At 38.2% G+C, this 24,052-nt stretch overlaps 1 protein-coding gene across 1 annotated transcript in view; it reads right to left on the bottom strand.

The window, feature by feature from the left end:
• The window catches only part of USH2A (usherin), a 590,403-nt gene that overhangs the window by 462,650 nt on the left and 103,701 nt on the right, over positions 1-24,052 (bottom strand). Inside the window, 5 exon segments of the mRNA XM_038396580.2 lie at positions 209-481; positions 3,204-3,698; positions 5,566-5,724; positions 12,395-12,558; positions 18,720-18,903. Coding sequence (XP_038252508.1) covers positions 209-481; positions 3,204-3,698; positions 5,566-5,724; positions 12,395-12,558; positions 18,720-18,903 — 1,275 coding nt within the window.

Raw genomic sequence — 24,052 nt, 5'->3', positions numbered from 1 at the left:
AAAACCAAACTTAAGAGTAATAAGATTTTGTTATCAGATGGCCTTAGAAGTTTGTTGCAGTGTAATTGCAATTTTTTCTTCCATAGTCATTTTACTCATGCTAAATTCCTAGAATTTAGCTCTATATGGTTATTTACTTAACGTAAAAGCTCTTTTTTAAATACATTCTAGGTTTTAAAAAATGAGTTAATATGAACTAAATACTTACCTCCTTCTCCAGTTCTTCCTGATATCCAGTCTGAAAATATACTACCAGCCATGTTTACAGCTAAAACACAAAACTCATACTCTGTGAATGGCTCAAGAGCAGTAATTGTGGTGCTGGTCTGAGGTGGCATTAATGCGTTTTCATTAGCAGACTCCATAATTGGCTGAGGACTGAGCCATCCACTGCTTTGGAAGATACGACTTTCAGGAGGAATACGAGTTCCATCTGATTGTAATGCTCCTCTCATATAGATTTCATACCTTATGATTATACCTAGAAATAACAGTGAGTAAACAATAGTAATGTATTGCAAATTGTTATTCAGCATCCAATTAAAATATCAACACAAAATATTTAAAAAACTAATAATCTAGCAACAGAGCACATAGAAAATATAATGCACACAAAGGTGTAATTTTAATTGCTATAGAAGTTAGCTAGGAATATTTTTCCCCCTAATTTGTTGTTATTCTATCACAACTTTTGTTGTGGTTGTTAGTTGATTAAACATTTGGTTTTACAACCCACATAATTTTTGCACTTGAAAAAAATCTTAGGTTGAACAGTTATAATTTGATTTGTTATGCTTTTTCTCTAAGGACAGATAACAGTTTGTTCTAGAAAATTCCTACACAGATACTATAGTACTATAGCATGATATTACTTTCAAAGGAACAAGTGTTTATGCAATGGACAGATCATTATTTAAGAGGCAGCAATGGTCTGTGCCTTTAAAATAAGTTGATGTGATGGGAGACTGTTTTTTGTCAATTTTCCATCAAAGGGAATCTATAACTAAGTGGCAAGATCTCAATGGTCAGGAAACAGCAGTTGGACTTAGGTCCAGCACATTAGTTAAGTACATGCCTAATTTTGAGCGCACAAGTAAACCCATTAACCTCACATGCTTCAAGCACCTTGCTGAACTGAGGCCTGAGACAGCAGAAAAAATTAAATATTTAATGGGATACATCTGAGAGACCAGGAACATCAGCATAGCCAGAAGTTAATAAGCATCACAGTGGATAAGTATCTGGAGACAAATTTATGGACTTACCGGAACCGAATAACCGTAACTGGTGGTTTGTGCAGGAGGGTGGGGAGAAGAGATGGGACGACAACTTGTCCCTTTGTTTTTTTGGCAGACAGAAAGATCTGACCAGGCACCAAAGGAAATAAAATAGCATTCTTCACAGCTGTCTAGTCTTGCAAGTACATGTAAATTATGGTAATTTTAAGCTACAGACAAATTACATTGGGACCTTCTTATTTTCTGTCATTCTTAGACAAGAGTCACACTTACGAGGAGAGGCTGAGGGAGCTGGGATTGTTTAGTCTGCAGAAGAGAAGAATGAGGGGGGATTTGATAGCTGCTTTCAACTACCTGAAAGGGGGTTTCAAAGAGGATGGCTCTAGACTGTTCTCAATGGTAGCAGATGACAGAACGAGGAGTAATGGTCTCAAGTTGCAATGGGGGAGGTTTAGATTGGATATTAGGAAAAACTTTTTCACTAAGAGGGTGGTGAAACACTGGAATGCGTTACCTAGGGAGGTGGTAGAATCTCCTTCCTTAGAGGTTTTTAAGGTCAGGCTTGACAAAGCCCTGGCTAGGATGATTTAACTGGGACTTGGTCCTGCTTTGAGCAGGGGGTTGGACTAGATGACCTTCTGGGGTCCCTTCCAACCCTGATATTCTATGATTCTATGATTCTGTGATTCTATCTAGTATTAAGTTAAATAAAAAATGCATACACAGCAATTGTTACCTTCCCCAATATAAAATATCTTTGAATTTTAAAAAATACTAAGCATATGATTGATATTAGCATTGAAAAATTGTTCCTACTATGCATGTCCCTAACACGGCTGTGCTCTACCAGAGGCACTGTTACCAGCAGCCTCTGTGGGCCAAAAAATAGTGAGCTATCTATACTATACCAGACAGGGGGTCTTACCACTAGTTTGCTCGAACACTGAGTTTTCTGACAAATAAAATGAAGTGCTTCTTCCATCAGCAGTTGCCGGAAGACGCGAGAATGGAATCCAGGAGCTGACATTGATTGCATCAACTACCATAGGCTTACAGATCAGGGAGTGACAACCACCAAGTATAACTATGAGGCACATACAGTAAGGATCAAGAAGCTAGTATTGACACGAGCTAACACTGCAGTGCCTGTAGTCGTAATAATTGCAGCCCTAAGCATACAGAAACATTCTGGTGTAGGCTAATTTCCTGACTCTTGCTAAATAAGAAAGAAAAGATTTTCACAGAAAGTGGGAACTGAGACCTGTGTACCACTTTTGTGTACACAAATGCTCTTTCCTGAAGTATCTGTGAGGTTTGCCATGCAAACATTACCAGTGTGATTTACAAGAGTCCCACAAAAATTTGGCCCATGGACTGCAAGATAAAATGGTAAACAGCAGAATGGAGTGCATCACAGTGTCTTTCTTACAAAAGCTGGTGCTTCCACATACAAAAACTAAAACCAAGTCAGGCTCATAACATTTGAACATTATCAAATCTGTAACAAAGTTAGCTTAATAACAGAATGAGCTGCCATATATGCCTCATGGTTTAAAAAATAGATTCTTTCCATTCATTCTCTTAGTTTGTTAATCTTTTTACTTACTGATCTAGTAAATACAGCAACGGTCACTGCATCTGTGTGAACTAATTGATGAGAAAAAATGGATTTTACAGTAAACCTTTAATTGTAAACATTGTTCTTGTTGAGGCAGATGTCACTAAGTGGTAAATCCTGGTCCCATTGCAGCCACTTGGAATTTTGTACTCCAATGGAATCAAGACTTGACTCTAAGAGACCACACAATAGTATCAGACAATAGATAATATTAAGGAATAGTTTAACTGATTTTTTTGTCCAATGCTTGTGTTCCACTGACCTGGAAAACATGAATAGATTTAGATAAAATACTGCTTTTTCATGGCTGAGTCTCAGTTTAAGAAATTAAACATATTGAGACTTACCATTTGGTTTTGTAGGTGGAGACCATTTTAGGGTGAGCTCTGTAGCGCTGATGTTTTGTATCACAGGAGAGTGTTGCCCTTCCGGAGGGGCCTGTGCAGTAATTACTGTCACTGGCAGGCTCTGCAAACAGCCTCCACTGGTACATGCTTGAACACCAAAAATGTACTTTGTAAACGGAACCAGATTCCGAATAATTGTAAAGGTTTCTAAACCTTTATACTGGCCACAAGGCTGAAGATCAACTAAATAAGTACACGTCAAAACATATTTTTCTATAGGCCCAGAGTCATTTGATGGGGTTGTCCAGTTAAAGGAAATGGTGTGTGGGCCAACAGGAGAAATTATATTTAAATGTAGGTTTCCTCTAGGTGTCCCTGATTTTGTTCTGTACATCACTGCTGCACTCCTTGTAGAACCATGAACATTGCTGACCTTGAGGTAATAGGAATAGAAGGTATAAGGGAACAAAGTGGTGTCACTGAAGCTCTGAGTTCCTAAAACAAACATAAGTAGAAAATTATGTTCCACATGTCAAACATCTAGAAACCAGTCTTGAATTTGTTGCTTTTTTATGAAAGTTTTGAAAGGCCACAGTATCCACATAGGAAAAGATTAAGTATTAAATGCAATAAAGAAAAGGAGTACTTGTGGCACCTTAGAGACTAACAAATTTATTTGAGCATAAGCTTTCATGAGCTACAGCTCACTTCATCGAATGCATCCAATGAAGTGAGCTGTAGCTCACGAAAGCTTATGATCAAATAAATTTGTTAGTCTCTAAGGTGCCACAAGTACTCCTTTTCTTTTTTGCGAATACAGATTAACACGGCTGCTACTCTGAAACCTGTTATTAAATGCAATACAAATTAAAATGAGATACTTAGCTAATGGTAGATATAAATCAAAGTTTCTATTCCAAAAATTTAAAATATTTTGTTATCAAGTAGCCTTCTCAACCCCAGGGTATCAGAGGAGTGGGAGAAAGGGGAAAGAGAAAAGTCAAGGTCCAAGAACAGGATTTTTATTCATGTACGTTTCATCTGCATTGTAATGATGCTAGTTTCCTGTTTTCATTTTGTCTGTAAGAAAAAACAAAACCAGAAAGAGTCTTTCCCTTCCCCTTTATATTTCTACATGGTTAAGTCCAAAGAACTATGATTTAGAATCTTAAATAGATTTTGGTATTATTCCATATTTTATAGCAAGCATTCTGTTTTATTTTTAAGATGGAGAGTGTTCCCAGCTTCCAACAGCAAAGCTAGTAGAGAGCTTAAAAAAATCACTCTAATGAGGAACTCTGCAATCCTATCAGCCAAATCATCAGGCCAAGTAAGAAGACTATTGTTAATTTTCCTTGAAAAGTTCAATGCTTCCACAACTGTAATTTCAAACTCTCATTTAGTAATAAGATCTGTATTCACTCAATTGCACTTAAGTGGCATTTCTTGTGTGTACTATAGATGCCCCTCTGATACACACACACACACACACACACACACACAAAGAATAAAGTAATAAACATTAGAATATTATTAGAATACAAATTTCTGACAGCATTAACAAATTGTTCGTACTGCTGAAATGCCATGCAGATGATTTTCACATCATTAATTAGAGTGAGTGCCAGGAAATGTCAGAAATGTAATTTTTTTAACCAAATAGAAAATAATGGTTTTGTTAAATAGGAGTATATCAATGTCTGATTATCCAAGTAGTGAATATTTAGGGTTTTTAAAGCAGCTCCTTAAATATATCAGTGTAATCATGAAATAGCGTCTTCATCTTGCACTCTGTTCTTAAATAGATTACATGGTACGATATTATGAACATGAACAAAATATATTGACTTTACTTGTGAAAGGATTCAACTTAATTTCTAAGTTTTAGCTTTTTGCTAGGAAATGAAGCAAATGAAAATCCATCATATGATTCCTCACCTTTGCAGTCATTTCTATTTCTCTCACCACATTCATCGAGTCCCATAATATACTTTCACCTTTGATTCACTGTGTTCAGCTGTATTACATAGTGTCTACATGTAAGGTACACAATGTAACCAAGTATGATAAGTACTTAAACATAATATATCAGAATTAAAAATAATGAGGGACTATATGGCTCAAGCATTTTTAATAGGCCTCAGAATAGGCACTGAACAACTGAGGCACTCAAATTCAATAATCATTTTTGAAAACAGATGTTTCTTTCCAAAGAAATCTAGCAATGTGGAACCTTAGCCAACTAGAAGGAAAAACTGAATACTGAAAAACCTTACAGAAAAAATGACAGGAACCTGAGATAACAATTGGAAAAAAAATATATATATATATGTCAAACACTGCTGTCTTCATTAATACTCACTATAAGGATAGTGGTCTTCTGTTGTATAAATTTCAGTCTCATCTCTATACAGTCCATAAGTAAGCCAGTTGGAATTTGGAGAATCAGGGGGGTTCCATGAAAGATAGATAACAGAAGAATTTAGAATTTCTCCTCTGGGTGGAGGTTGCTGGGACGGAGCTAAGGACAATTTTTAAAAAAGAACCTTTTTAAAACAGAGCTCATCAATAAACATACAAATGAATAGAAGTGAAATCTTCAAGATGAAGGTTATTCTGACACAAAAAACAAATGTGGACATATGGTCAATAGAACATTAATAAACAAAGTTAATGCATCAGAACTAATCTGAAACAAAGCTTTTTATCTAACTACATAAAACAAAATTTTGTACATCAAAGCAGCAGCCTAAATAAATTTAGAAAAACCACAAAAGTTAAACATCAGTGTTACCATAGCTCCTTTTTCTTTGTTTCTTTTGTTTTTAGGAAATTATCAAAAGATGGATTGTATTTCTCTGTGCATTATTAATTTAAAGTTTGCAATCTAATCATCTGTTGCATTTTCAGAAGATTTGTTTCCATTCAGTTTATCTCAATGGCCACATAACTTCATCTAACGAAGCAGAAGAGAAAAATATTACCTCTGTCTATCATAAGGCTGCACGATACCAATCCTGAGGCCATTGGGCTTGATTCTGATCTCCCTTAAACAAGTTTTACACCAATATTAATGACATAAACTTAAACAGATTTACTCCTGAATTACATCAGTATCAACAAACAGAGGCCTGAGGGGTGCAAGACAAGGCCCAGTATGTTCTAGTTACCATCCTCTTTACAGCACAAGTAAATTATCAGATTACAGTTTATCAGAGGATAGCCAGTTATCTCAGTGCAAGGCATATTTAGGTCTTGGTCTATTATCAAGGAGCAAAATTCCCTCTGTTTTCTTTCTGTGATCCAAATGAATGACCACCGTTCTTTCTGAGTGATGGTGATGGTGGTGTTGCTCAGTAAAATATACTTAAATATTCTTAAATGAATTTTTAACATTTTTTATAAAATAGATATACTATATAAGCCAGAACACACAAGGCCAATCTCCTAAGTAGGCACTACCCCTGCCCCTGCTTTCCAGTACAGAGGAGGAGTGTGTTTGCTGTTTTCCTGCACCTAGCCAACTTTGGTGACTAATATCTATAAGGAAAGCTCCATGAATCTGGGACCATCCTGGATGTGCAGGTTAAACATCTTCCCTATTCTATGGGCCAAAGAGCACACTGTGGGAACCACATCACAATTCAAAACCTGTGGCGTTTCATGGACTTTTGTCCTCTAGTTGTGTCATCATCATATATAGAAGTTTGCTGAATATGTCTAATTCTCTCTCTCTCTCCAGAATATATATATCTGCTTCACCAAACCAGTTTGTGTTTTTTATATGAGGACTCTGCTTCCACAAATAAGACTCGTGAAGAATGATGGCACCATGAATAGCACAAAAGTCCTCAACAAACATCTAAAACATGAGCTAACTGCAGAAATAACACAGAACATAACGTTAGTGTTCCTCGGATGTGTGGAAATTATAAAAATCCACGTCTTTTTCTTAGAAGGGGTATCCTGCTTTGGCACTATTCTAGCTTTTAGATCCAACAAGGATTAGAGGGAGAGATTGTCAAGAGCACCTAAAGAGTTTAGGAGCAGGAGTCCAACTGAAAGTCAGAAGGACTTGCACTCCCAAATCGTTTAGGCACCTTTGAAAGTTTCCCCCACAGCGTAGCTATATTGTTAACCTATCAAGACATGCACCGTCCAACTGAGTAATCACATGAATTTATTAGGTTAACTTGGATTCTCTCTTGCTCTGGTGTGTTACTCTTATTTGTTGTAGCCAGTGTTATAGTTAGACTATAAGCTTTTTGGGGGAGGAACATGCCTTTCTGTTGTTCATTGGTTGGTTTCATTTGACTTGGGGCGGGGGGAGAGAATGAAGCATCTGGCATACTTTAGGCCCAAAAATATAAAATAAGTCTCCCTCCAGTAGAATGTTATTTGGACACTGGTAGTGCCTTACATTTGTTTCTGCTAACACAGATTTATGTGGGTGGTGCACTTACTAATATGATAGCTGTCAGTAAAATGCTAAATTACAATGAGGCATAATCACAAATGATGTACCACTTAAAACACAGAATTTCCATTTTGGTACATTCATCGCACTGGAAGTACTGAACATCTGGACACATCATTTTTATATGGTTCTGATTAATGAGTGTGAATTCATTGTCTTGCCACAGATCCCTAGATTTGCACAAGACTGAGCAGATATAGAATAGCATTTACAAAGCTAGGCATTAGAGGGGCAAAGCCGCAAAACTGGTGACAACATTTAGAAACTACTGGCAAGAATACCTGAAAGGAGAAGATTACAACTCCTACATAATTTATGTCCAGAAAAAGACACCAGTTACTATTCAGAATGCTGTACAAGTTTTCCCATGTTTTCTAATTGAAATCTATATTAATCTAGTCATTTAAAATTTTATAGCAGAATTGCCATTGACCTTTATAAAATGTATACCATGATATAAATTAGCTGATCAGTTAAAGATGAAAAGCACCATAAAAATGCTAAGTATTATTATTATTATTATTATAAATTCAAATGAAGCACTATACACTTAAAAGTGAAATTCCAAAACCAAATCAAACTATCAGGACAATGGAGAAGAATTATGTGTTCTAGAGATGGGTCTAAACCAAAACCCTGAATCTGAATACTTTCAAATTTGAGAAATTCATGTCTGGAAATAAATACATCTTTCCAGTTCAGGCCTATTTATAGTACTGTATATGTTCTTCAATGATGTACTGTTTAAACTTAACTTGATATAGGACCCAAACACAAACTACAAACAAAGTTTCAGAGTAGCAGCCGTGTTAGTGTGTATTCGCAAAAAGAAAAGGAGTACTTGTGGCACCTTAGAGACTAACAAATTTATTAGAGCATAAGTTTTCGTGAGCTACAGCTCACTTCATCAGATGCATTTGGTGGAAAAAACAAAGGAGAGATTTATATACACACACAGAGAACATGAAACAATGGGTTTATCATACACACTGTAAGGAGAGTGATCACTTAAGATAAGCCATCACCAGCAGCAGGGGGGGGGAAAGGAGGAAAACCTTTCATGGTGACAAGCAAGGTAGGCTAATTCCAGCAGTTAACAAGAATATCAGAGGAACAGTGGGGGGTGGGGTGGGAGGGAGAAATACCATGGGGAAATAGTTTTACTTTGTGTAATGACTCATCCATTCCCAGTCTCTATTCAAGCCTAAGTTAATTGTATCCAGTTTGCAAATTAATTCCAATTCAGCAGTCTCTCGTTGGAGTCTGTTTTTGAAGCTTTTTTGTTGAAGTATAGCCACTCTTAGGTCTGTGATCGAGTGACCAGAGAGATTGAAGTGCTCTCCAACTGGTTTTTGAATGTTATAATTCTTGACGTCTGATTTGTGTCCATTCATTCTTTTACGTAGAGACTGTCCAGTTTGGCCAATGTACATGGCAGAGGGGCATTGCTGGCACATGATGGCATATATCACATTGGTAGATGCGCAGGTGAAAGAGCCTCTGATAGTGTGGCTGATGTGATTCTGGGATTCTGGGTGGACTCCTCCTGAAGGTCGAAACAGCAGCCTGGATTTCTACATAGACTGCTTCCGCCGACGTGCACGAGCTGAAATTGTGGAAAAGCAGCATCGCTTACCCCATAACCTCAGCCATGCAGAACACAGTGCCATCCACAGCCTCAGAAACAACTCTGACATCATAATCAAAAAGGCTGACAAAGGAGGTGCTGTCGTCATCATGAATAGGTCGAAGTATGAACAAGAGGCTACTAGGCAGCTCTCCAACACCACTTTCTACAAGCCATTACCCTCTGATCCCACTGAGAGTTACCAAAAGAAACTACAGCATTTGCTCAAGAAACTCCCTGAAAAAGCACAAGAACAAATCCGCACAGACACACCCCTGGAGTCCCGACCTGGGGTATTCTATCTGCTAACCAAGATCCATAAACCTGGAAATCCTGGACGCCCCATCATCTCAGGCATTGGCACCCTGACAGCAGGATTGTCTGGCTATGTAGACTCTCTCCTCAGGCCCTCCGTTACCAGCACTCCCAGCTATCTTCGAGACACCACTGACTTCCTGAGGAAACTACAGTCCATTGGTGATCTTCCTAAAAACACCATCCTAGCCACTATGGATGTAGAAGCCCTCTACACCGACATTCCACACAAAGATGGACTACAAGCCGTCAGGAACAGTATCCCCAATACTGTCACGGCTAACCTGGTGGCTGAACTTTGTGACTTTGTCCTGACCCATAACTATTTCACATTTGGTGACAATGTATACCTTCAAATCAGCGGCACTGCGATGGGTACCCGCATGGCCCCACAGTATGCCAACATTTTTATGGCTGACTTAGAACAACGCTTCCTCAGCTCTCGTCCCCAATGCCCCTACTCTACTTGCGCTACACTGATGACATCTTCATCATCTGGACCCATGGAAAAGAAGCCCTTGAGGAATTCCACCATGATTTCAAAAATTTCCATCCCACCATCAACCTCAGCCTGGACCAGTCCACACAAGAGATCCACTTCCTGGACACTACGGTGCTAATAAGCGATGGTCACATAAACACCACCCTATATCGGAAACCTACTGACCCCTATTCCTACCTACATGCCTCTAGCTTTCATCCAGATCATACCACTCGATCCATTGTCTACAGCCAAGCGCTACGATATAACCACATTTGCTCCAACCCCTCAGACAGAGACAAACACCTACAAGATCTCTATCATGCATTCCTACAACTACAGTACCCACCTGCTGAAGTGAAGAAATAGATTGACAGAGCCAGAAGATTACCCAGAAGTCACCTACTACAGGACAGGCCCAACAAAGAAAACAACAGAACGCCACTAGCCATCACCTTCAGCCCCCAACTAAAACCTCTCCAACGCATCATCAAGGATCTACAACCTATCCTGAAGGACGAGCCATCACTCTCACAGATCTTGGGAGACAGACCAGTCCTTGCTTACAGACAGCCCCCCAATCTGAAGCAAATACTGACCAGCAACCACACACCACACAACAGAACCACTAACCCAGGAACCTATCCTTGCAACAAAGCCCGTTGCCAACTCTGTCCACATATCTATTCAGGGGATACCGTCATAGGGCCTAATCACATCAGCCACACTATCAGAGGCTCGTTCACCTGCGCATCTACCAATGTGATATATGCCATCATGTGCCAGCAATGCCCCTCTGCCATGTACATTGGCCAAACTGGACAGTCTCTACGTAAAAGAATGAATGGACACAAATCAGACGTCAAGAATTATAACATTCAAAAATCAGTTGGAGAACACTTCAATCTCTCTGGTCACTCGATCACAGACCTAAGAGTGGCTATACTTCAACAAAAAAGCTTCAAAAACAGACTCCAGCGAGAGACTGCTGAATTGGAATTAATTTGCAAACTGGATACAATTAACTTAGGCTTGAATAGAGACTGGGAATGGATGAGTCATTACACAAAGTAAAACTATTTCCCCATGGTATTTCTCCCTCCCACCCCACCCCCCACTGTTCCTCTGATATTCTTGTTAACTGCTGGAATTAGCCTACCTTGCTTGTCACCATGAAAAGTTTTCCTCCCCCCCGCCCCCCGCTGCTGGTGATGGCTCATCTTAAGTGATCACTCTCCTTACAGTGTGTATGATAAACCCATTGTTTCATGTTCTCTGTGTGTGTATATAAATCTCTCCTCTGTTTTTTCCACCAAATGCATCCGATGAAGTGAGCTGTAGCTCACGAAAGCTTATGCTCTAATAAATTTGTTAGTCTCTAAGGTGCCACAAGTACTCCTTTTCTTTTTACGAACAAAGTGAAAGTTTTGTGTGATTGTGAGTGCCGCCCTTAGCATGTGTGCATACACACACAAAATCTATCACACAGGTACAATGGGGTGTTGAACATGATGTAAATGCCTAGATAAACTAGATAAACAGATATGTTGCAGAAGCAATGTCCCAAAACACATAGCCATGTGAGGCATCTAAGTCCCCATTTTCAAAAGTGTTTTAAGAGCCTAAATCACTTAGGAGTTTTTGAAAATTTGAATCCTTTTCTACACTAGACCTTCTTCTTAAAATTTCCCAGTGGTACAGCTTGACCATTGGTATCAATAATGCAATTGTTACTATAGCCAAGCACCCAATGTATGCCAGCATAGAGATAAGCCACTGAAAAACAAAATTTTAAAGTATCATTTTGACTAATTGGGAATCATATAAAAGCTGATGCCTTGCCATCCCTGTACTTCAGACTCACTGCAGTTGCCGCAGCGCAGGTGCTCAGTAGCAATGTGTTTCTTTTCAATGTCTCACTCAATTGTCAACATAGCATTAGCCCACTCTACACAAGTCAGTTTATGATGACCTTTCATGATGTTTTACATTATCTCCCACAGTGATGGATGAAGGCCCCAGGAGGTGGCAAGCTAAGTTTCACTATGAGCCTGATCCTGAAGCCAATGGGGGCTCAGCCACTTGAGTTCAAGCTCTGTGTGTGGTACAAAGCTCTATGAAGTACTCTAACTAAATATTTCCAGAAGGATATCCTAAGATAGCTATAAAGAAGAAGAAAAATAGGATCTTGAAATATGGGGAAAAAACCCCACTTTTAGTATTACAGAACTAATTTAACACTAAAAGCCATTAATTTGAAAGACATGCTTTTAAGACCAACATCCACTTACTTTTACTGCAGCCAAATAGGTTGTGGACATCCAAATTACTTGCATTGGGAACACAGTTGTCACATTTCAAGCCAGTTACAAATTGTTTACAAACACATTGTCCAGTAACAGGATGACAAGTCCCATTAATGACTCCTGAAGGATGACAATTACAAAGCTGACATCTATAAGCAAAAACAAACCAAGAAAGTAATCAAAGCACATTAACACTTCAGTTAGATGCAGTAGGGTTTTAGTTAGTGGCTTCTTTTGTCTTACATAATTCAGAATTATAATTAAACAGCTTAGTGGACAAAGGTGCAGTAAAAAATGTTAATACTTGGATTTATTTAAAAAAATAAAATGCAGCTTAAAAATTTGCAAGTTATCTATTTCATACAGTTTTAATAAATACTCAAAATAAGCATTTGAAATCTGAACACTAGATGAAATTTATGCTAAGTTCGATAAAGAAAATGGTTTAGATTTAAAAACATGTTAATATAGAATTGATCCATACACAGAGCGCATAACAGTATTGATTAATAAACCTATTATTGGTCCAATTATATAACCCTTATTCACACAAAATATTCCTTACTCACAAAAATAGTGCAACGGAAGTCAATATATTTATTTGGCCTGCTTTATGTGTGAGAGAGATCTTCAGGATATATTCAGATCCTGAACAATCTAAGCTTTCGTCAAAGAAAAATGTTTCTTGCCCACAGAGGCAATAGATAGGGATGCAAATGCAGAACAAATAAAAGAGGAAAGATCCAAAGACTGGGAAGAAGCAGAAAAACAGAAAGGAGGATAGAGTAGAAAAAGAAAGGTCAGAAATGCCACTGGTCATAATGGGGAGCACATTGTCCCTACTATGTGATACTGAAAATGACAATAAGGTACTTAAATAAATGATAATAGTTAAACGTTTAACTACTATACAAAGGTCCACATACTAACCTTCATCCTTTGTGCAAACCTCTCATTGGCATCAGTGAAATATCCTCAGTGGATTGAGATATTTGATCTTAAATCTGTATGCTGGCTCATGGATCACAGTTAAAAATGGAATTTGCTCCTCTCCACAGTATACATTTGAAAACCCCGCTAAACAAGGTTTTTGTAATTGATATATATTTTTCCCCAGTGGCACTGAATTATATCATCACTACAAATTCAGCTAAAAATATAAGGTGTGTGATTCTCAAAATGCCCTTATCCATGTAACAGACAATGGTTTGCCTTTGAGCGAACAATCTACAACCCATTGCCAATTCTCTGAGTCATGCCACCCACCTCAGCGTAGAGTTTAATAATAGCAAATAAACCACAATTAACTTTTCTGCTCTAATTTTCAAATCTCACATTTGTACCTCAATGGATGGAACAAATATTTAAAAAACCATGGGCCAAATCCCTGGCTGTAATTCATTACCATACAGTACAAATCAGGAAGGGGAGCCACAAAAGTATTGTGAAACTTAGTTTGCACTCACCTAATCCTGAGCTGGCTGTGCAATGGTCCTGATCTCTGGTATAAATGAGAGCAGCCTGAAGGCAGCTCTAAATTACACCAGGTGCCAACAGTCACAAGAGGACAATTAAACAACAGTCAGGGACTTGAAGGATATATGGAAGATTCAGTTATGTTTCCTTTGTTCTGGTTGGACACCTATGCTAGCCTGGGAAGGGTTCCTACACTTAAGCTGATCCTCTTGTGACTGGTTACACTGGCTCTGTGGCCAGATCTCACTGGTGGTGCAATATAAATTGAATGCATCATATTCAAGATTCTGCCCTGTATTTCCACTTCACTTTCTTTATTCCCTCTCTCAGACACACCTGTAGGTCAAATAATGCTGAGTTCATCTACACTTTAGGATGATAAAAGCAAAGGGAAAAAAAACAACTTTTTTCACATTGGAGTACTAAGATCCAGGTCAATAATCAGTGAAATAGACATTAAATGTGACAGATTTTTAAACAACTTTAAGAGAACTAGTCACATACATTTTTTGCCCATCACAGAGCTCTGTTTATTAGAGTTCTTTTACTCCTCTGCAACTTGCTGTGTGATCTCCTGAGTAATCATTCAACACCCTTAAAAAGGCTGATAAAAGCTAAAGCTGCAAAATAAGCTGCAAATTTGTTTTATGGACTAATATCCCTTTGGGAATAAATAAAATACATTCTCTCCTGGAAGCCACTATACTGTAGTTTGCTCTTTCTTTATAGTCAGGAGAGAAGGGCAATTTTTTCAACAACTGTATTAAGTCTACATCTGTAGACAGTACATCCAAATCCCCTTTCAAACAGAGGTTTTGTTTACACCATTTAAATGTCATGACTGAAAAAAATGGTTTAGTTAGAGATAAAAAAGAAGATAGTATATTGATAGGCAAATAATTCTATTTTATTATTTCATAACTTCATTACATGCTGCTATTTAGTGTGTATAGTTTCTGGGGAGTTTTAATGCAAGTGTCTCAGTACATAAATAATGAGAGATTTCTCTTAGGACTACTGTATATTACTGGACCTCTCATGAATAAAGGTCCCCTGAGTATTTCAGTTTTCATTATCATTCACTCATGAAACAATCAAATTAGTTTTAGATACAGTACATTTACAGTGCCTTACAGTTGTCTGGGAGGTGGGGGGGGGGCTTGTTTTTTGCTTGAAGTACTTATTTTGTCTTCTTGCCAACATATAGAAATATCTGTCTCCATCTTTATTAACATAGGCCCCAATCCTGCAAACACTAATGTATGAGTTGTCCTACAATCCTCAGTGGATTGTAGTCCCTTCAGTGGGACTACTCACATGTGTTTCCAGGATCACAGTCTTCATTAGTATCCTAAATAGTTAAATCAATACATCTTATTATTTTAAAAGTTTACCGTACATTTGTGAAGTCAATATTTTTATGCCACTAAGGACTTTTATGGTAAATAAACAAACATTCCTTGAAACTTTCTAGCCATACAAGCAATATTTTCAACATTCTTGAGGACTGTTAATAAAATAAATTAGAAGCTTATGTTATTTTTGTAAACGCTACCTTCCCAAGACATTTTAAATCAAACATATTTCACATTTATTAAAACAGAATTACACATAATCAAAGAAAAAAGACTTAAAACATGGAAAGAGAAATACCAAGCCAAGATGAATTGCAATATTGATTTTGCAAAGATAAATGGTTTTTGTAATATTAATATAGAGAAACCTTTATTACATTGACTCTCTAGGTGCAGTTAGAACCTCTCCAGCAATCTGTTTAAAATCTTAATTTTTCATCCTTATGGGAAAACCTCACTTGCTAAGTGGATTTCATAAACAGTAATCTGTCAAGAGATATATATAGATAAACAATTTGTAATGTTCACTGACCAGTTCATTATAGTAAACAATACAGAAGTAAAGCTTATCTAATCTCTACCAATGTTCATGACCATTAGGGGTTCTGTTTGATCACTGTAAAATCCTGGAGCCTAAAATTCCTCCCATCCTGCAGGGAATTTTTGACTTTGCAAGCTGAATTCCATTGAATAATACTCCATGTTCCTGCAGGGTTGGTGGAATTTTAAGGCCTCATGACTCTGTCTCTGAATATCACAGAATAGCAACAGAAATCAACACAGCTCTGACGTTTAGATTATGGGCGGCTAGTATTCTTTGCTTGATTGGTTTTGTAATCCCAAAATTGCTAGAAAGGGACAGAGAATGCTTAAATCAGTGTGGAATTTGCAAAAAATGGTAAATCTCTCCTTTTTAAAAGAAGTCTTAAAATTTGCAAAAACTGAATGAAAAGAAATAGGCAAATACGGCTACAGATGATCACTTTTAACAGAGAAATCTTTCTGAAGAGGAGGAGGAACATTGCCCAACATACAGTGGAACCATCATGGATCTACTACATAGGAGGATCCAGATCTTCCAGGCACTACAAAGCCAAGCACTATGCCGGCTCTCTCCATAGGCCTATTCAGGGATTATGGGAGTCCCGGGGAGTATATTGACGCATAGCTGATAGGTCCACAAACTCTTTTGGTCTACTGGCCTCAGGTGTAGCTGGGTGCACAGCAGCAGACACAAATTTTCTGTAGCTGTTCTGTTGCCTGGATCTAAGCTTGGTATGGGAGAATTCTGTACTTCCCTTTCTCTGCGTTCCCCATATAAAACCTGGTTACTTTGACTCTACATATGGGGGACAGGGAGATGCTCCCTGTGAAGAAGTGTGTGTGAAGTAATAGGAGGGGAAGTGAAGGGAAGTATTGAGACTCGGGCGTAGGGGGAACCAACCAGCTCGGTTTGGAAAGAGGTCCCTGGGTTTCCGACCTGCTCCCAGACCATTCCAGCTCCACTAGGTCCCACTCCTTGCCCCACCCATCCCCCCTGGGGCATGCAGGAATTTACACAGAGGTGGAGCCCCCACAATATTTCCATTACAAGGGTGCTAGCCCTCCTAGTTCCCCTACCCCTGCACAAAGGACAAGGATTCCACTGTAAATTACTAAAAAGCCCAATGCTGGAATTCTTTGTTGTGAGGTAAAATGGAGGCCTTGTGGGCATAAGAGTAAGAAGAATCTTAAATGGATTTCTAATAAAGTAAGATGATAAATGCTTGCATCAACAGGAGATTAAATCCATATTCCTGGCCATGACTATGACACTGACCCTGTCACTGTTACCAGCAGAACTGTATAATTATAAATAGCCAAGAGGATATTACCAAACATGATCAAGGCACACAAATATTACCATGAGGAGTGTGGTATCAGAACCTGAGGAGAAAAGAACAGAAGCCTACCCATTGGTGGCGCAAGTCAACAGTGTACATTGTCTTTTGCCTAACATATAATTGATTGACAATTTATGGAAGCAAAAAAAGAGAGGTGGAATGTTAAAGCTCAGTCTGGATTCAAATCCCAATGTTATAAGAAAGCACCTATCTTTAGGATAGCAGTAACCAAAACTCTACGATCCAGACATTCTCAAACTAAGTTCTTTGGGATATAGATTCAGACATTAATTCGGTGGTTTGAGCCCATCTCTAGTGTATGGAAGGTGTTGCTTACCAGACAGAAATTATGAACCTTTTCATATCCTGTTTGGAACTCAAAGTCAAATCCTATTTCAAACTAAAGAATAAGGAAGATGAATTTAGAAGGAAACTTAATATTATTTTATTTTTATCCCTTACCATCCAGAGTGACAAGAAGTGAAACAGAAAATCCCCCTTCTTACAGATTCCAAGACTGCCATTAACAGATATCTCTATGACCCGCAACACTAAAAAAAAATCCCCTGCCTAATGATGACAATAATATAAAAGTTAAAGTCAAAAAATCTACAATGTCAAGTGTTCTTAGGAAGACACACACTCACATTCTAGGGTCAGCATATATTTATTCCCTTTTTCACTCAAGACTGGTATGGGGGTGTCATATCACTTTCATTTAAGTCTATTTTTAAAAAATTATAAATATTAAACGTAGCAAAATACTTTACAATCATATGGTCTGCAAGAAAATGTGATAATATGAGTGCCTGTAAAATCTTATTGGACAACATGTAAAAAGGAAATTGAGATTATGGGGATTAGACAAGCAAGAGAAGAAGCTGCAAGAGAAAGATAGAGCAATAGACAGAACAACAATACATCACCTACTGATGTACCTCAGATATTCAAGGAAGTATATTCACACTATTTTAGTGTACATAAAGGCTCTAGGATACTTTAGTTACAAAATTTTCCCTGTACTACAAAATTAGGATGCTGACAGAGAGAATTCACTCCTCTAGGACTACAGATTTTGGAAATGGAAAAGTCTGACATTAGATGAATCCATTCTCTGCAAATTTTACGTTTTCTGTTACTGTTAATAGAAAATATGGGGGCATCAAATTTTTGCTACCCTTCTCCAGTGAAATTTCATTTTCACAGAAATTTTCCCCCCAGTGCTAATTATTGATAAGAACAGCATGTAATTTTTCCCAAATACCACAAAAATACCTTAATAGTTGATTATTTCAGATATAGAATAACGGTAATAAGACAATCCTCAAACCATTATAAACATGAGACATAGCATATAAGGTTTTAAATATGCTTTCACTGAAGTCAATGGCAAAACTTCCATTGTCTTCAGTGGGTGTGGGAATGGGTCCTATGCAAATCTGGACATGTGTATAAATTTCAGTGGAAGACTGTTTTGAATAGACAGCCTTTTTTATTGTTACAAGAGATTTTAAGGTTAGTTGGCTGAGGAAATATAAAGTAGAAATTTGAAATGAACTGTATTTATAAAAACAAGCAAACAAAACAAATACTTACCTCCCTGAATCAGAGTCAAATCCAAAATAAAGTTCTCTGCAGCGGTCACATCTCTGTCCAGTTACGGAAGCATCTTGGCAAACACATTGGCCAGTTAGATTATTACAGACCTGATTCACTGAACCAGTTATGTGGCATAAACAAGGCAAGCAGCCAGAAGCACGATATGGAGATATGTAAAAACCTAGCAAAGACAAATTGGTGAACAAACACACATTTTAACAAACTTGCAGAAAAAGCAATGCAAACAGAAGAATATCATCTTGTGCAGTCATATTTAGCAATTGAATAATATACCCACCATCACATAACAAACCTAGTACATATACAGACCCCAATACCTACAAATCTATGCAGTCATTTTGTGGAGCAGGGTGTCTAAGCCCATTCAATGGCATTTTCTGAAGCTGTTATCTATTCTCTGCTTTCCAATTGATTTTCTACTCTGAACCCTGAAAATCTTCTTCTTAGGCAGAGCAGGAGAAAAAACAGGACAACAGTGCCACGGGTATCAGGCAGTGGGGGAAGCAAAGATCTCACTGCATGGGAGGCACTAATGAATGCAACGCAGACTGCAGGAAAATGCACATAATGGCATGCAAGATCAGAGCTGTGGTTCAGGATTCTGGCCAGGATTCTGTCTCTGATAATACCAGTACCAGTCACTTCCAAAGGAAATGCAAGAAACTGACATGTCCCCATTGGAGAAATTCCTTTCTAAAATTTTCTAGGTAAGTGGTTGGTTAATGCCCAAAAATATGCCTCAAAACCATCGTGTCTAACATTGTGTGGTCAATGTTCCTATTATCCATATAAATACTGAAATCCTTTTTTTTTTAACCTCTACTAACCTCTGCCCTTTGTGGCAATGACTGCACCTTTAAGCAGGGGGTATTTGGCTGGCTGGCCGAATGAAGGGAAAAGTGCTTTATGGCTGGGGGAAGTGAAAGAGGAAAACTGCTGCAAAAAAGGCCTGGGTGCAGTTGGGATTTTTTTGCCTTCCCCACAGCTGGTTCAGGAAGGGCTTTGTTCATGCATGACATGAAGGACGATAGGCTATATGTTGCAGGGTGGATGTCCATAGGAAAGTTATACAGTGATTAGATAAATGGCTTGGAAAAGGACTTAAAAAGGTGTTTGTTAAAGGAACGAACGGGGTGGGTGGGGGGCGGCTGGGGACTCTTATGATTGGTATGGCAGGGAGCCAACCCTCCCATTCTTAACCCCCCTACAAGGGTGGGGTGTGGATGGCAAGGTGCCAGCAATGGATTTGCTGGAGGGACCTGGATGGAAAAAGACGGGGAGATGGTGGAAGCCCCCCCGGGGTAATTACGGAATAAACAGGGGGTTACCTGCACTATTTACTTTTATCGGCCAGGTAGTCACAGACATCGAATAATAAAGTTGCAGCCTGATTAAACCCATATTAAATGTCTCCTGTCCTTCTTTCGGTATAGTTAGACAATGAGTTCAACAGGTTGATTAGTTTTTGTGTAAAATGTTTTCTTTTCTCTATTTTAAAATGGTTGCTTTCAGTTTTGTCCCCCATCCCCTTGTTCTTATATTATGGAAAAGGATATACAGAAGCATCCGGTTGACCCTCACTTCCTCACTCATTATGTGGTATACCTCTACCATGTCCTTTTATCAATATCTCCTTATATGAAAGGCTATCCAGATCTTAATCATTTTTGTCACCCACCTCTGAATCTCTTATTCCTACTAAATCTTTTTGACATGGACCAGAGCTCAAGTAAACTGAACTCAAGTAAAGTAGTACCACACATGTAGTAGTAGGATTTTATGTTTGTATTTTATATAAATTAGAATAAAAAATAAAGAATAATAATGTAGCATGTATTAAATGTATTGGTGTATGATTTAAACATATCCTGCCAGCCACCCTTTTCGAATAGCAGAAAGGAATGGCCTAATGGGCCACTACTAATGGGCCATAGTGATGCATCAGCCAGAATCTGTGTCTGAGCTGATTTCAAGGCAATAATAGACCTTTTATGGTCACCACTTTGTTGTAGGTTTAGCATTTTAAAATAAGTAAAGGAACGCAATGATTGTTTTTCTCTTGCATTGCAATTTGATGTTCCTGTTCAAATGTTCTGTGTAAATCAATTCTGTTTTGTGTGTGAATGAAGAATGTGTGTAAAACAAGTGTAAAGGCCATTACCGGACCAAATGCTCTAGGGAGGAACCGAGGACAGACGCAAGGGTGCCAGAAGATTACAACATGCCCCTGTTAAAATGTCAAAAAAGGGCAAATTAACAACTCTAAAAATAAGAAAACAGGGACAAGATAGCTGTGATCAAAACCAGCATGGGGTAACTCCCTAAAAAAATTAAGAAAAAAAAACAAAATTAAAAAATTTAAAAAATAAAAATAAAAAAACAAGCACTCATCAAACAACAATTAATTACAGCATGATGGTGCAAAACTCATTGGTCCCAATAAAAAAAATCACTATATAAAGAGGGTGCCTTGCCATGAAACTTTGGGTTCATCCTGCCAAGACTTCCCCGCAGCATCATGTCGCAACCGACAGAATCCTGCTCCTACTTACCCAGGATCAACCTACCTGGCCACTAGATTGATCCAGACTCTGGACTGGTAACTATAACATCGACTGGCAGGACAGTGTGTGTGTGTGTGTGTGTGTGTGTGTGTGTGTGAATGCATATGCTAATTGTTGCATCTTCAATAAACGTGGCGAATTGCCTTTTCCCCAAAAAAGATCCTGTGTGCTTCTTATAAGCATAACATTATTTCCTCTCTCATTACTTATACATGCTAACATTATTTTAGCGGGGGGGGTGGGTTGCCTCACTGTGCATTTAGCAGAGGTTCACTTTTAAGTTGCCCTGGCCTTTTTCCCTGAGTGACAATAGTTAATTTAGAATCTAGTAGTGTGTATGAGTAGTTCGAATTATTTCTTCCAATATGCATTACCTGGCACTTGTCAACAATGAATTTCATTTATTGTGCTGCCCGTTCTCCTTCCTGGAGTTCTCGTCTAGTCCTGACATATCTACGTTAATTGTATGTCACCCACTGTTTACCCCTCGCTCCAAACATTAATAAATATATTAAATAAAGCCAGTTCTAATATAATAATGCCACCTAACCCTTATATAGCACTTTTCATCCATACATCTCAAAGTGCTTTACAAAAATAGAATATTTGGGTGGGAGGAGGCATCCCTCTGTCTAACATTTTTCTATTATTCCTTATGATATGACTCACAATGACTGAGAAGAATTTTCCCCTCCTCTCATACACTCTTGCAGCATTCTCATAGGCCTCTTAGTCACTTTTCCTCCCTGAATATATAAAGTTCAGTACGTTTCTCTTTTTAAGTCATGTTCTTCAGTTGCTGAATCTTTTTTAGCTGTCCATGAACTCTCCCTCTAACTTTCTGATGTCCTGTTCTATAATGAAGGGCGCAAAATTGCATTGTAATGTGCTATCTGACCAATGCATTATTTCCTTTGTCTCACAAGCGATACCTTTATATATACACCCCCAGGGTGGAATTGTCTTTCTTTGCAGCAGTGTTGTGTTGTGAGCTCATATCCAAATAGTAAAAGAACTAAACAAATTGAAAACATTAGAATTTTACTGCTCAAGTCTTTGTTCAAGTTTAGCTTCTGGTCCTCAGTGAGATAAATCTCAAATGGACAGTCAAGTCATATCAGTCTCCAGTTAACACACATTCGCATCATAAAACAACCATACTGTTGGCACTTTATTCCAGAGAGGCCCAGCACTGAGCCATCATAGAGACTGAATATCTTGAAGTTATTAGTGAGGCAGCATGTATTATCTCATCTGCAGTTGCATGTACAGTATAGTACCTGTCCTGTACATAAATAGAGGAGGCCATTTCCCAGCAATGTCACTCTTGAGCACAATGAACAACTCAACTGCAAGAGTATAGCTGGAAGATAGGAAACAAGTTTAACCCTAGACCTCATGCAAAAGGTCAGAGCACCTCGGTAGGTATCTAATTTATAATCTGCTGAGAGAGTACTAAACATTGATATTAGGCAGACCCCAGTGCAATTTAGAAAAAGACAGACCCTTATCCACTAGTGAATTAGCATAACATTTACAAGTAACAAAGGACAGCAACAGATACATGGGTAAGTCTAAAGTATTACAATGAATCTCAACTGAGCTGACTTGCTCATTGGAACATCTTTTATTACAACTGTTACAGCAACAAACTCTATAGTTAAGGTTACCAGTTTAGGGCCACATCCTAAATCCTGAAGTCAATAAAGCTATGCCAAATTTAGAGCAGGTAAGGATCTGGCACTATATCTCTGTTATTAATCATTTATAAACTTTTTACCATGGTGACACTTCAAAGTTCCTCAAAAGCATCAGATTTTTTTTAAAAGTATTTTAAAAACAAGAATATAAATATAGGAGGTGGGGGAATGGAAAAAAACTGATTCATAAACAGAACTATTTGAAAAAGTTTTTTTTTTTCTGAATATACACAGTAAGGCCTAAATCTTCATAAATGACTTTCAGTTTTGGGTGCCTCTGTTTCTGGATACCCAATTAGAGACAGGTTGGAAAGGCTGATTTTAAGAAAATGGTCAGTGCCTGCTATCTGAAAATTAGGATCATTTGAAGTGCTTCAATATAGGCACCCAGAAGTCACTTCTGAAAAATTTAATCCTAGATCACCAAAAAACAAGATAGAAGAGGCATCAGATTGCAAACTGATTTTGAACATGTTGGGCTAAGCACTGTCCTGGCCAGCATGACAAGAGAATAGAAATGCAACTGAAATCCTGACAGACCAGAATTCCTTGCCGATGACAGAGGCAGCATATGTGTGAGTATTTTGCTTCACACAGCGGGAGCAGAACAGATCCCTGTCTATGCTACTAGTGGTAGCACCTGACCATGGCATACTGTATATGATCATCAGTTGCAATGGCGAGGTAGGAAGGGATCTGATTGAGAAGCCCTATGCTCTGCCCTTCCATTAATGAAATGACTATTTATTGTGGGATGGGGAGGGGCAGAAAATGAGGAAAAAATACAATAATGAAGAAAGTTTTTTTTTAAAATCCCTCAACATTTCAACAGCTGGGGGACCTCTAGCCCCAGTGAATTGCATCATGGCCTTTCATCAGGAGGGTCTCTCTATATAATGTTTCCTGATATCTAGTCTTGAGAGACTAAAAGTCCACTAATTGCCCAAAACATTTGTAACATGCAGAACCCATTAGTTTCTTAGTAGTCCTGTGTAGCATCTCATGGCATTCATCTATCTGTTGCTAACCAGAAACAGTAGTTTTG

Source organism: Dermochelys coriacea, chromosome 3, assembly GCF_009764565.3.
Source record: "Dermochelys coriacea isolate rDerCor1 chromosome 3, rDerCor1.pri.v4, whole genome shotgun sequence".
Taxonomy (NCBI): Eukaryota; Metazoa; Chordata; order Testudines; family Dermochelyidae; genus Dermochelys; species Dermochelys coriacea.
The sequence above is the reverse complement of the archived record's forward strand: the minus strand, read 5'-3'. Positions and strand labels throughout refer to the sequence as shown.